We start from the raw sequence: 12,928 nt of genomic DNA, 5'->3' as shown, positions 1-12,928 counted from the left end.
GTGGAGGCAGGGAATGGGGCGGAGACTGGGGGGGGCTGACGGGAACTGGGGACAATGAGGGTTAAGTAGGAGGGGAGAGGATTGGAGTGACAGAGTGGGGAGGGGAGGGGAGGGGATAGAGGTCAAGAGAAGACAGAGACAGTCATGGGACAGAGGGAGACAGGCGATGTGATGAGGAATAGAAAGAGAAAGGGTTGGAGGGACAAAGAGAGGGAGAGTGAAGATGGTAGAGGAAAAGGAGGCGAGAAGTTTGAAGGAAGGGACAAGTGTCTGGGCGATGCAGAGGAACAGAAAGAGAGAGGGAGACGGACACAAGGTTGTTTGGGTCAGTGAGAGGGAGGGAGTGGAGAGATAGGGAGGGGAGGGAGTGAGAGGAAGGGTGGGCAGTATGGACGGTAATAAAAAGGAGGGGAGATGGGATCGAGATAGGAAGGGGAGGGGATAGAAAGAAAGACAGGGGTTGGGACAGAAAAGGGGAGGGGCAAGATCCAGAGGGAGGGCGGTAAAAGTGCAGGGGGCTGATTGGCTTTGGTTTATCAGCGTGTGAGTAGGCCTTGATTGTGTAACCGAGCCCCTGAGCCACATTCTGCATCAGGACTAGAACAGGTCGTCATGTAGATCCTGTTGTCTTGAAGACTTTGCCAGTAGGCTGGACAATCAGGTCTGAGGAGAAGCTATTGTTCTGGAGAACCTGGAGTGATCCAAGTTAATAGGGAGCAGCGGAAGTAGGCCACATCATCACTGAGCCCAGGCAGACACCACACTTGCATGGAAACGAGGGATCAGGCCATTTTATCAGAGAGCTCAGAGATGTGGCCATGTCATGGTGGATCCTAGAGACCAGTCATAATGTAACGGAGCCTGGGGAGAAGGCCCAATAGCTACGAGGCTTTGGGAGGATGAACAGCTCTGATGGGCAGAAGGGTGCAGGGTTGCCCATGTCCCCCTCCTCTGGGAGAATTATAAACCATCACTGTTCCAGGCTGCTAATGAGAGAGAGAGATGGAACAAAAACATACTGGGACTGGAACATTTGCTTCAGATAAGGGAGAGATAACACCGGGAGAAAGAGACTTGTTGTTCCACCATATTATGACTCCTGAAAGACTTATGGCTCCGGAGAGGGCTGTTTACTTGGTACCATTCTGTTCATTAAAATTCCTCAGTGGACAGCCGGAGTGGGCTGGTTTGATGGACTAAGCCATTCAAAACTGATTGACACCTGAGACCCCGTGAGTAGGGATAAAAGTGAGGTCTGGGGAGACACCCCTCAGACGCACCAGGAGATACACTAGTGAGCACTGCTTAAGTGTTGGAACCCACGAGAAGGTGTGGGGGGATAGGAGACCGAATGAAGGATCGGTCAATTTTAACTCACATTGTTTATAGCGAGACTGGTGGGGGTGTGTGTGTGTGTGTGTCCACCCTTGCCTGGGTGATGAGTCCACCACAGAAGAACGGTCTAGCTAAAGGACAGAGGGGTCATACCTGAATGGCCACAACAACACATCGACGGATCAAGATCGTAAAGGAAGGTTTGACTAGCTGTCACTGTTTGCTCGCCCCCCCCCCTCTCTCTCTCTCTCTCTCTCCAACAATTTCAACAAATCGACCAACAACTAACTACCTCAGCCTGTATGAACTGAACTTTATACTTTCCGATGATAATTTATTATCCCCTAGACAACGATAAAGCTTGTTTATTATTGATTGTTATTATACCCACACTTTTAGGTTTAGTATTGCTAACGTGTATTATCTATATATTTACATTGTTGATATTGATTTGTATATTTTACTAATAAACCCTGTTTGAAAATAGTACCAGACTCCAACGGACACTTCTCTCTTTGCTGGTAAGACAGCCAGTTACGGGGTTTCCTAACAGGGAGAGAGCCCTTTTCCCATAGAGCCTGGTTTATGTCAGTATGTTAAACCTCTGTGCTGTAGTCATCAGTTTAAAACAGTAACGCAGCTGTATCTGCGTAAAGGGCAGAGAGGATGGACGTAGGGTGTTCCATTCTGGAGACGTGAGGGTCAAGCAGGGTGGTGGTGGCGGGGCAGGAGCAGGAGAGGGAAGATAGGAAGGGAGGAGGGTTTGGGGAATTGAGGACACGGGGATAGTTCAGGGACGTATGGGAAGAGGGTTCAGCTGTGATGGAGAGGTGAGGGCGGTGGGGGTGGGGTTTAGGATGGGGAGGAAGGATAGTTGGAAGAGAATGGGGAGATGTGAAAGAAGGATGGGAAGAAGGGGGAGGAGGAGGGGCACAGATGAAACGGGGTCTGGGATTCGGCAGGCATAGACATTGCCTAATGGGCCAAACGGCCATTTGTAGCTCAGTGAGAACAGGAAGGGAGAGGCTCGGAGCTGTGTGGTCCCGAGGGAAGAGTCAAGTTGTCCCAGGAGGTCCAATAAGGTAGTGAGCCCGTGGGCCCAGCCTTCTGTCCCATCTTCCTCATGCACCGACTCCCTCCACTCACTGCCACCCTCTGCTTCATCCACTCACCCAATGCCCCTCTGCTCCCAATCTCTCCCTCGCCGTTCCCAACTCACTAACCCGTCTGCCTTCAACGCCCCCAAACCCCTGGCCCTGTCCCCATTGCATCACTCCCTCTGCTCTCTCCATTCCCTGCCCCCTCACCACTCTGCTCCCCAATCCTCCCGCTGCCCCTCTGCAGCCTTTCCCTCTGCTTCCTGCCTCTCCTCACCCCTCTACTCCCGGCCTAACCACTCTGCTCATGCCTCCCTCCTCATTCCCTGCTCCCCAGCCCCAACCTCCCCCCCCCCACCACCACCACAATCTCCCCAAACTGTGACCACTTATACACTGTGGGTCCCAACGATTCCGGCGTGGTAGGCAGGGGGATGAGATATACTCCCCACCGGAAGCAGTTGGGTCTGTACCGGGTGCTCTTTCACTCGTCACTCTACCACCACGGGGTACACCTACCTGGGCCCCTCACATCCACGTCGACGCTCTCGGGACTGTCCTGCGGAGGGGTCATGTTGGGCGGCTGCGGGACTGACCCCACCGCTCGGATGTGCTTTTGGGTCCATTTCCTCTGGTCGGGCAGCACCGGGGCCGTCTCTACCTGTGGGAATTGGGAGGGAAGTGGTGAGAAAAGAGAGAGAGAGAGAGAGAGAGAGAGAGAGAGAGAGAGAGAGAGAGAGAGAGAGAGAGAGAGAGAGAGAGAGAGAGAGAGAGAGAGAGAGAGAGAGTAAGAGAGTAAGAGTAGGGGGAAGGAGAGAGAAAGGGGGGAACAGAGAGAGAGAGAAAGGGAGAGAGATGTATATATAGCGAGACAGAGATTGTGAGAGAGGCGGGATAGAGAGGAGAGAGAATTTGGCGTAGGGGGACAGAGAAAGAGATAGAGAGAGTGGAGGGAGGAATGAGGAAGTGGAGAAGAAAGGAACGGGGGAGGGAGAGAGGGTGGAGAGAGAAGGAGATCAGGGAGAGCCAAGCACCTGCCATCTCCTTCCCTTTCCCTTCAGCTTTCCTGTTACATCTGCTCCTCATTCTCCCCTTCCCTCTTAGTGTCTCTCTAATGCACTCCACTCCCTTTTCCCATTACATGCATTTCCCTGCCTCCCCTATCACTCGAATTCCTCCCCTCCACGCAACCCTTCCACCCTCCACCCTTCTGAACATCCCTCACCTCCAATCCTCACTGCCCACCCCATAACGCCCTACTCCTCTTCTCTGCCCACCCACTTCTCTGCCGTGCACGCACACACTGCTGGACAGCGACCCCCACCCCCCTACACACACACAGCAATACAACAGGAACAAAACAAACACGAGGAAATCTGCAGATGCTGGAAATTCAAACAACACACACAAAATGCTGGTGGAACACAGCAGGCCAGGCAGCATTCATAAGGAGAAGCACTGTCGACGTTACGGGCCGAGTCCTGACGAAGGGTCTTGGCCCGAAACGTCGACAGCGCTTCTCCTTATGGATGCTGCCTGGCCTGCTGTGTTCCACCAGCATTCTGTGTGTGTGTTGTAGGAACAAAACAAAAATGGCTCACTCCGCTTCAGCTTTCCCACTAATGATACCCTGTCTCCCTCCCTCAATCTTCGTGGGGGGAGTGTGAGTGTCACACTGTCAGCATCTCCCCGAAAAGACAAAATATTGAACCAGATGTGTTACTCTGTGGCTTTTTCCAGGTGTTTTGATCATTTTGTAGGATAAAGATCAAATTCCAGGTGTCACTGGAATCATGGACCAAATCCTAAATGAGAAGCAAATCCATGGAGCTTATTGGGCCAATGATCGTGCCATAAGTTTGGGATTAAGGCTGGACTCTAGGAATTGTGCAGAGATTCCAGTGAATGGTATCAGATCCCTTTAACACAGCTGGGGTTCTTGGAATTTCTCCCACCAGGATTTCCCTACCAATATCCAGCAGCAGTTCAGGTATCTCTTTAACCCGTCTGCCCTCGGTACCTTTTGTCTCTTGCTGGCTGGCGGCCCCTTCACCGTGGAGTTCTCATTGTCCTCTTCCTCCTCACAGTCTGTCTCCTGGCTCAGGATCCTGGAGATGGAGTTGAAACATTACATTGTTAGTCTAACTTCTTCAGATTCCTTCCCAAACCCACTTAAGGCCCAGGTGCCACGTCTCTGCCAGCTCTAGGCTATCCCGCAGAAAGTTGGCTAAAACAGCAATACCCGAGATCGTGAAGAGACGGGGGCTGCAAACTGCAGTGTATGCACCTTCCTATCGGCCATGGCCAAGCACTGGCCCAAGCCTTTGGCGCCTCGCAGCTGGAGTCCAACCAATCACTTGCCTCCTTGCCTGCTGACGTCACCCCACAGATTGGTTTGAAGGTCGTTGAAGAAGTCACGCCATAGCACGCCTCCATCGGCGTGACGCCCCGATAATCCCAAACGAAAACTCAGGCCAGTTGACAGTAGAGCAACGGGACAAACTGAGGCCTCATTCCCAGGGACAGGCTCTCACCACAAGCAGCTTCCCGAGGATACCAAGAGGGGGAGAAGGGCTTCGGGGCGCCCTCTGATGGGGCCGATGATATGAAGTTCGGCTGAGAGTTTCGAGGTGCTGGGGGAGGTGGGAGGGAGTACGCAGAGAAGAGCCGGAATCAGAAAGCGCGCCAGATGTCCTGGGGGGACTCACCCCGATACCCCGGACCCTCACGCTCGGTACTCCCACTGCACGGCCGCAAATCACCGCACTTCCGTCCCTCACCACGCTCCCTCTCGGTCCCTACCCCTCGCCTTCCCCCACCATCCTCTCCCTCTCGTTCCCCTGTCACTATCCCACCCCAACACTCCTCACTCCCCACATCACAAACACACTCCTCTCCCCATCACTCCTTACTCACTTCATGCCAATGGCGTCCTCGCCCACGGGCTCCCTCCTCCGATGCTTGCGGTTCTGGTGGATGGGGTCAAAGCCCGGGGGCAGCCAGAGTGGGCCTCGTTGGCGCTTGGGTTGCCTGGCCACGCGAACTCCGACCAGGATTCCCGCTACGACGGCCAAGAAGACGGCTAGAGAAGCTCCTGCCAGCTCCCACGGGAACGAGGACGGTTCTGTGATTATAAGACAGGGGTTAAGGTGGGAAGGGACGGGGCGTAAAAACGCAGTGGTGGGGCACATTTGCCTCCCTCCAGCAAGCTGTCCTGCAGAGAGGAGGGGCGGTCAGACATTTCACCACCGTCCCCGCCCCCAGAACTCCTATGTCAGATTTTACACTGTAATTAAAACCTAAACAAATCTCCACCCAGTCTAACCGACTGGAACATTAAATCCGTGCTAATGGGGAGACGATTGGCAAGCTAAACCTGTTCTAATCGGGAGAGTATAACCAAATGTGAGTCGGAGATGGCGGCAAGCTGAGGCCGCTCCATTCGGGAGATGGCCGTAAACTAAACCGGCTCCTTCAGAGAGACAGACCATGATTTAAACACACGGGTCTGACTCCGGCCCCAGCCCATCATCTGAAGCAGTTAAATTAAGCTGGAGCTTTATTGTCATCGAGGTTGCAGTGCTGCTCCATTCAATGCAAACAGCACACTGGCGATTCAATTACTAAAGCACAATGACTCAATTAAAACACCGTCTTAGTTCTTTAGAACGACATCGGTTAAAAATGAAATAAAAGCAGCGAACAACGAGATATAGGAAGCCTGAGAAGGTGTAGCTCACTCAGGTTCACCGAGTGCAGAAGTCAGCGGCTCAGGCAGTTCGGTGCTCTGAGCAGCGGGCAATCAGCAATCTGGTTTGATTGGCAAGAACAAATTAATAAGGCAGGAGCGAGCGGAGCGGCCGTTGTTGAAGTGGACAGTGTTAGAGTGGGGATTTCGAAGCTTTACTTGCGAAGAGAGGCTTGAGTGAGAGAAAGCAACAAAAAAAAAACTGTAGGTAGATTGTTCCCCCGGTTTAGTTGTTTTTAGCTTTCTTTATATTTGCTCAGTTAGAACAGCGGCGATGCCAGCCAGGATAGGTAAATGATCCTCTTATGGGATGTGAGAAGGCAGGGTAACCTTCACTTTCCTTGACGACTACACCTGCGAAAAGTGCATCCAGCTACAGCTTCTAACATTCTGCGTTAAAGAGTTGGGGCTGGAAGTGGATGGACGCCGGCTCATTCGGGAGGATGAGGGGGCGATAGATAGGACATATAGAGAGATGGTTGCACCCAGGCTGCAGGAAACAGGACACTGGGTGACAGTCAGGAAGGGGAAAGGGGTTAAACAGCCAGTGCAGAGTACGCCGGTGGCCATCGCCATCAACAACATGTATTTTACGTTGGATACTGTTGTATTGAAGGGATGGATGACCGAGTAGAAGGAAGTCACAGCAGTCGGGTCTCTGGCACTGAATCTGGCTCCGTGACTCAGAAGGGAAGGGAGCAGAAGAAGGGGCGAGCTGTGGTGAAAGGGGAACAGAAAGAAGACTCTGTGGACGAGAACGAGATGCCCCGATGGTATGTTGCCTCCCGGGTGCCAGGGTCCGGGACGTCTCGGAATGAGTTCTCGGCATTCTTAACCGAGAGGCTGAACAGCCAGAGGTCGTGATCCATGTTGGTGCCACGATACGGGTAGGAAGAGTGACGAGATCCTGCGAAGTGAGTTCAGGGAGTTGGACGCTAAGTTACAGGGCAAGACCTTCAGGGTTGTGATCTCAGGATTACTACCCGTGACACGGGCTGATCAGGCCAGAAGTCCAAAGATTATACAGTTTAACACGTGGCTAAGGAGTTGGAATAGGAGGGAACGCGACAGAGTTTTGGATCATTGGGCTCCTTTCCAGGGAAAGTGCGCGTTTAAACTGGCGTTGCGGAGGTGGGGAGGGGGGGGGGGGGGCGGGAACCAGAGTGCCAGAACAGATTGTGCGAGGTTGTGGAGACAGCTCTTGTTAAAACTTCAGACTAAGTCAGGATTCAAAAGACAGAATGTAGTGCAACTGACATCCTGAGTTGCATTATATCTCAATGGATTTTGGTCTTCATAAATCAGAGTATTGAGTACAGGAGATGGGTTGTTATGTTGAAGTTATAGAAGACGTTGGTGAGGCGTAATTTAGAGTATAGTGTGCAGTTTTGATCACCGACTTGCAGGAAAGATGTAAATAAGATGAATGAGTACAAAGAAGATTTCCAGGACCTGAGTTCTAAGGAAAGATTGAATAGGTTAGGACTTTATTCCTTGGAATGTAGAAAATTGAAGGGAGATTTGATAAAGATATACAAAATTATGAGGGATATAGATAGGGTAAATGCCTCTTTCCACTGAGATCGTGTTAAGGGTGAAAGGAGAAACGTTTAAGGGGAACAGGAAGGAAAGCTTCTTCCCCCAAAGGGTCGTGAGAGTGTGGCAAGAGCTGCCAGCGCAAATGCTACACGCAAGCTCGATTTCACCGTTTAAGAGGATTTGGATAGGTACATGGATGGTAGGGGTATGGAGGGCTAATGTCCCGGTGCAGGTCGATGGGAGTAGGCAGTTTGAATGGTTCTGCACACACTAGATGGGCCGAAGGGCCTCCGCTGCGATGTGCTTTTCTTTGAATCTATGAGTCTTTTACATACAACTAAAATTAAAAGAAACTGGGGCTGTCCCATTCAAGTATGGCACTTGTTATAAAAAAAGATTAAACATGTCATAAAATACAATGATTAAATATAACATAGCATCAATAATTAAAGCTGAGTTTAAACAAAAATTCTGAAATCAAAGGAAAGTAACTGTCCCAAATATTGCACAGAGAATGGGAGGGTGGGGAGGCAGTCACTTGCACGACAGCTGTTTTTCAGTCCTTGCAGAGGTGTTCCTGTACCTCATGCCCGACGGCAGGAGATTGAACTGGTGATTACGGGGCGGGGATGCGACAATCACGTTGTTGCGAGCCCGCTGCAGACATCGTCAGTTGCAGGTAGCGTCCGTATCTGGTCGTGTGTCCCATTGGTGCTCTGTGCAGTCCCGATCACACGCCGGAGTGCTATGTGGTCTATCACACTGTACCATGCTGTGATGCAGTGAGTCACTATGTCCTCAATTACACATTGATAAAGCTTTACCAGCGGTATTTGGCGCAGATTTGCTCTCTTTAAGCTCCTAAGATGGAATAGTTACTGCTGAACCTTCCCTACTATCAAGGAGGAGCTGGTGGTCCAAGATGTTGTGTGATGTTCACTCCCAAGGACATAAAGCTGGAGACCCTTTCCTCTGCTTCACCGTTTATGACTAGTGGAGTTTGTTCACAGCTTCTATGTTTCCTGAAATCGATGATTATTTATTTAGTTTTTGTGATGTTGAGTGAAAGTTCATTGCACCATTCAGATAGTGCCTGCACCTCCTCTCTGGATGCTGTTTCCTGGTAACTTGTAATTAGGGCGGTATTGTCATTGTTATCATTGTGGTGGTGTCTGCAAATTTGATGACGGAGTTTGTGGCTCAGGCAGGGACACAGTCATGGAGTCATGGGTAGAAAGAATTACCAGGATGTCTCCCACCCGGGGGCTGTGCTGTGCTCTCCCGACAGCGGTATCTCCGGTCTCGTTCAGTGTGCTGTATGTTGTGGGTGACGTCTGCTGACGTCATCCGCAGTTGTCCCAGTCCTGCGTCACAGCGCGCTGTGGGATGCCTCGCGAACTCATTACGCACCGCCCCTTTACTGTGACCTTCCCGTGTACACACCGCCCCTTTACTGTGACCTTCCCGTGTACACACCGCCCCTTTACTGTGACCTTCCCGTGTACACACCGCCCCTTTACTGTGACCTTCCCGTGTACACACCGCCCCTTTACTGTGACCTTCCCGTGTACACACCGGCCCGTGACTGCGACCCTCCCGTATACACACCGGCCCGTGACTGCGACCCTCCCGTGTACACACCGGCCCGTGACTGCGACCCTCCCGTATACACACCGGCCCGTGACTGCGACCCTCCCGTGTACACACCGGCCCGTGACTGCGACCCTCCCGTGTACACACCGGCCCGTGACTGCGACCCTCCCGTATACACACCGGCCCGTGACTGCGACCCTCCCGTGTACACACCGGCCCGTGACTGCGACCCTCCCGTATACACACTGGCCCGTGACTGCGACCCTCCCGTATGTACGTTGTACCCTGACTCTGAGCAGCCCTGGCCGGCAGGTTTTGGACGTCCACTGACCTTCCTCGGGCATTACACCGACGGCCTGAAGGGGAATGGGGAACTCCTGGCCATTGTGGGAGGAGGCGAGAACCACCACGAACTCGGCCGCCTGCAGGGCGGAGGAAAAGCAGCTGCTGTAGGTCTCCAAGCAGGGCTGCTGGTTTATCTCCACCAACACGATGGAGCTGCCGGGGGAAAAGTCAGAGGCTGATACCGCACCCCAAAGTTCACCCGTTCCACACCCAACAGCCTGTCCCGACCTTCAGCTCTTCTCCCACCACCCAACCACGCCCTGTACCTTCAGCACTTCCACACTCTCAATCCCGCCCCTCGACAATTCCATCCCTTCAGCCTCCCCTTGACATTTGACATTTCCACTCCTTCAACCCTGTCCTAGACCCTCGACATTTCCAACCTCTCAAAACCCCTCGACTCCTTCCAACTTGCCCTCAAGCCTCTCATCCCTCAACTAGAGCTGTCAAACCTTGCCCCTTCCATTTCCCTCAATACATCCCTGCTGCCTCTCAAAACCTCCCCCTTTCATCCCACCCTCATTCAAACCCCATTCTGGGGGCCAAACATGCTGTACTAGACCCCAAACCCCAGCTCCCACCGCTCTTTCCCCCTCCACGCCCCTCTGCACTGTCGCCCTACCATCCACACTTGCCCAAGAACCGGATCCCGTGGCTGGTTTCTAGTGTCCCACCTCCGCCGCCAGCTCCCCCTCACCCACCCCCTCTCGATTCACCCCACTCACCCGAAGATGGTGTCCTGTGGTGAGGGTGTGGTGTCCACCGCCAGACTCCTCCTCCTCCGGCCATGGCCCGGGCCGCTGACGTTGTAGACCAGGGCGGTGAGTCTGTCGAGGTCCCTCCAGCCGCGGTAGGGGTAGACCATGTCCTCGCCGGCTGCTCCCGAGCGGATCCGCACCGGGCAGCGCAGGGCCAAACCCAGCGCCCACAGGAAGGCAGAGAGGCGGAGGCGCAGATTGGCCGGGCTCACGGAGGCCACCAGCACCAGGGTTCCGCCCGCCAGGTTCCTCCGGCCGGGGATGGGAGCAGTCCACGCCGTCCCATCCGCAGTCGGCCGTGCTGCAGCCCCGGTCGCAGTGACCGTTGTTGTAGTGGTGCCGGCAGTAGGCGTTGTGGTGTGGGCTGCAGGGGGAAGGCAGAGATCAGTGCAGGCCAAGAACTGAGAGGAGGGGTGAACGGGGAGAACAGAGGGAAGGGAGTTGGCAGTGGGGCGAAGGAAAAGAGTTAAGGGGGAGCCGAGTGAAGGGGGAGAACTGAGGGGAGAGTGATAAGGGAGAGGGAGGGAGAAAGAGGCGGAAGAAGGGAAGAACTGAATGAGGGCGAGGGAGAGGGAGAATAAGGGAAGGAGGGAAAGAGGTGAGGAAAGGGGAGCGTGAGGGCGAGAGAGAAAGGAGGAGGGAAGGGGATGGCCGAGGTAAGAAAGGGAGAGAGTGAGGGGAAGATAGGAGGTAAATATAGACACGGAGAGACAAAGAGTGAAACTGAGAAAACAGGGAGGAACGGAATGTGTAAGAATTCGAGAGAGAGAGAGAGGGGAGGGGAACAGAGAGGGTGTGGAGGCTGTTCCGAGAAAGGGTGGGTATTGGTGGGGTTGGGGGGAGTGTGGGGTAGGACGTGGTGTGGGAGTGATTGGTCATGTGTGAATTGGAGTGGTGAGGGGTGGGCGCGGCTGGGACGTTAGAGGTCGCATAATCAATTACACAGCCTTGTCGGTATAGGAAGAATAGCGCCGCTTTGCGGATGGTGCGTACTTACAGACCGAGCTGTGGGTGGTGAGAAAGGAGATAGCGGGTGCGGGATAGGCTGCAGGGTGGGGGCGTTTGGGTGGCCGGTGAGGGGCAGAACGCGTTCCGGGGATCGCGCAGTTGCGCGCACTCATTGGAGACAGCCTCGTGTGTGGGGAGAGTGAGGGAAGATATACTGTTGGTGGAGGGGGCTGTGGTGCTTGATGTGGGGGGTGCGTGAAGGAGGTGGGTGATGTGCTTGCGGATAAGTTGTGACGACGGGACACTTTGATAAGGTCGCCTTGCGGAGTTAGGCGCGCACTCGGTGACGTAGGTGTGGGGGCAAGGTGTGAGGGAAAGCTTAGGAGGTATAGTGGGTGTCGATCGGTGGCTGGGAGTTCCGTGGGGGGTGCGTGTGATGGGGGGCCGGGCCACTTTACGAAGACCGTGTTGCGGAGTCCAAGCGCACTTCGGATGGCAGAGCGGTGGTGGGATGTGATAGGTGGAGTGGTTTGGATGGGGGACGGGACAGGACATGTTACGGGGAGAGCGGTGGTGGGATGTGATAGGTGGAGTGGTTTGGATCGGGGACGGGACATGTTACGGGGAGAGCGGTGGTGGGATGTGATAGGTGGAGTGGTTTGGATCGGGGACGGGACATGTTACGGGGAGAGCGATGGTGGGATGTGATAGGTGCAGTGGTTTGGATCGGGGACGGGACGGGACATGTTACGGGAGAGCGGTGGTGGGATGTGATAGGTGGAGTGGTTTGGATCGGGGACGGGACGGGGCATGTTACGGGGAGAGCGGTGGTGGGATGTGATAGGTAGAGTGGTTTGGATGGGGGACGGGACAGGACATGTTACGGGGAGAGCGGTGGTGGGATGTGATAGGTGGAGTGGTTTGGATCGGGACGGGACGGGATATGTTACGGGGAGAGCGGTGGTGGGATGTGATAGGTAGAGTGGTTTGGATGGGGAAAGGGACATGTTACGGGGAGAGCGGTGGTGGGATGTGATAGTGGAGTGGTTTGGATCGGGGACGGGACAGGACATGTTACGGGGAGAGCGGTGGTGGGATGTGGTAGGTGGAGTGGTTTGGATGGGGAAAGGGACGGGATATGTTACGGGGAGAGCGGTGATGGGATGTGATAGGTGGAGTGGTTTGGATGGGGGACGGGACAGGACATGTTACGGGGAGAGCAGTGGTGGGATGTGATAGGTGGAGTGGTTTGGATGGGGTCGGGACGGGACATGTTACGGGGAGATTGGTGGTGGGATGTGATAGGTGGAGTGGTTTGGATGGGGAAAGGGACATGTTACGGGGAGAGCAGTGGTGGGATGTGATAGGTGGAGTGGTTTGGATGGGGAAAGGGACATGTTCCGGGGAGAGCGGTGGTGGGATGCGATAGGTGGAGTGGTTTGGATCGGGGACGGGACGGGGCATGTTACGGGGAGAGCGGTGATGTGATGTGATGTGATAGGTGCAGTGGTTTGGATGGGGGACGGGACGGGATATGTTACGGGAGAGCGGTGGTGGGATGCGAT

The 12,928-nt window shown here is 54.1% G+C and overlaps 1 protein-coding gene across 1 annotated transcript in view; it reads right to left on the bottom strand.

Moving 5' to 3' along the window:
* Window positions 1-12,928, bottom strand: part of LOC132394813 (neurogenic locus notch homolog protein 1-like) — a 117,231-nt gene that overhangs the window by 12,251 nt on the left and 92,052 nt on the right. The window contains 6 exon segments of the mRNA XM_059971220.1: window positions 2,952-3,093; window positions 4,453-4,540; window positions 5,349-5,556; window positions 9,644-9,810; window positions 10,383-10,516; window positions 10,518-10,779. Of these exon segments, the coding sequence (XP_059827203.1) occupies window positions 2,952-3,093; window positions 4,453-4,540; window positions 5,349-5,556; window positions 9,644-9,810; window positions 10,383-10,516; window positions 10,518-10,779 (1,001 nt within the window).

This window comes from Hypanus sabinus, chromosome 5, assembly GCF_030144855.1.
Source record: "Hypanus sabinus isolate sHypSab1 chromosome 5, sHypSab1.hap1, whole genome shotgun sequence".
Classification (NCBI taxonomy): Eukaryota; Metazoa; Chordata; class Chondrichthyes; order Myliobatiformes; family Dasyatidae; genus Hypanus; species Hypanus sabinus.
Note: the sequence above shows the minus strand (reverse complement) of the source record. Positions and strands in the feature narration are given on the sequence as shown.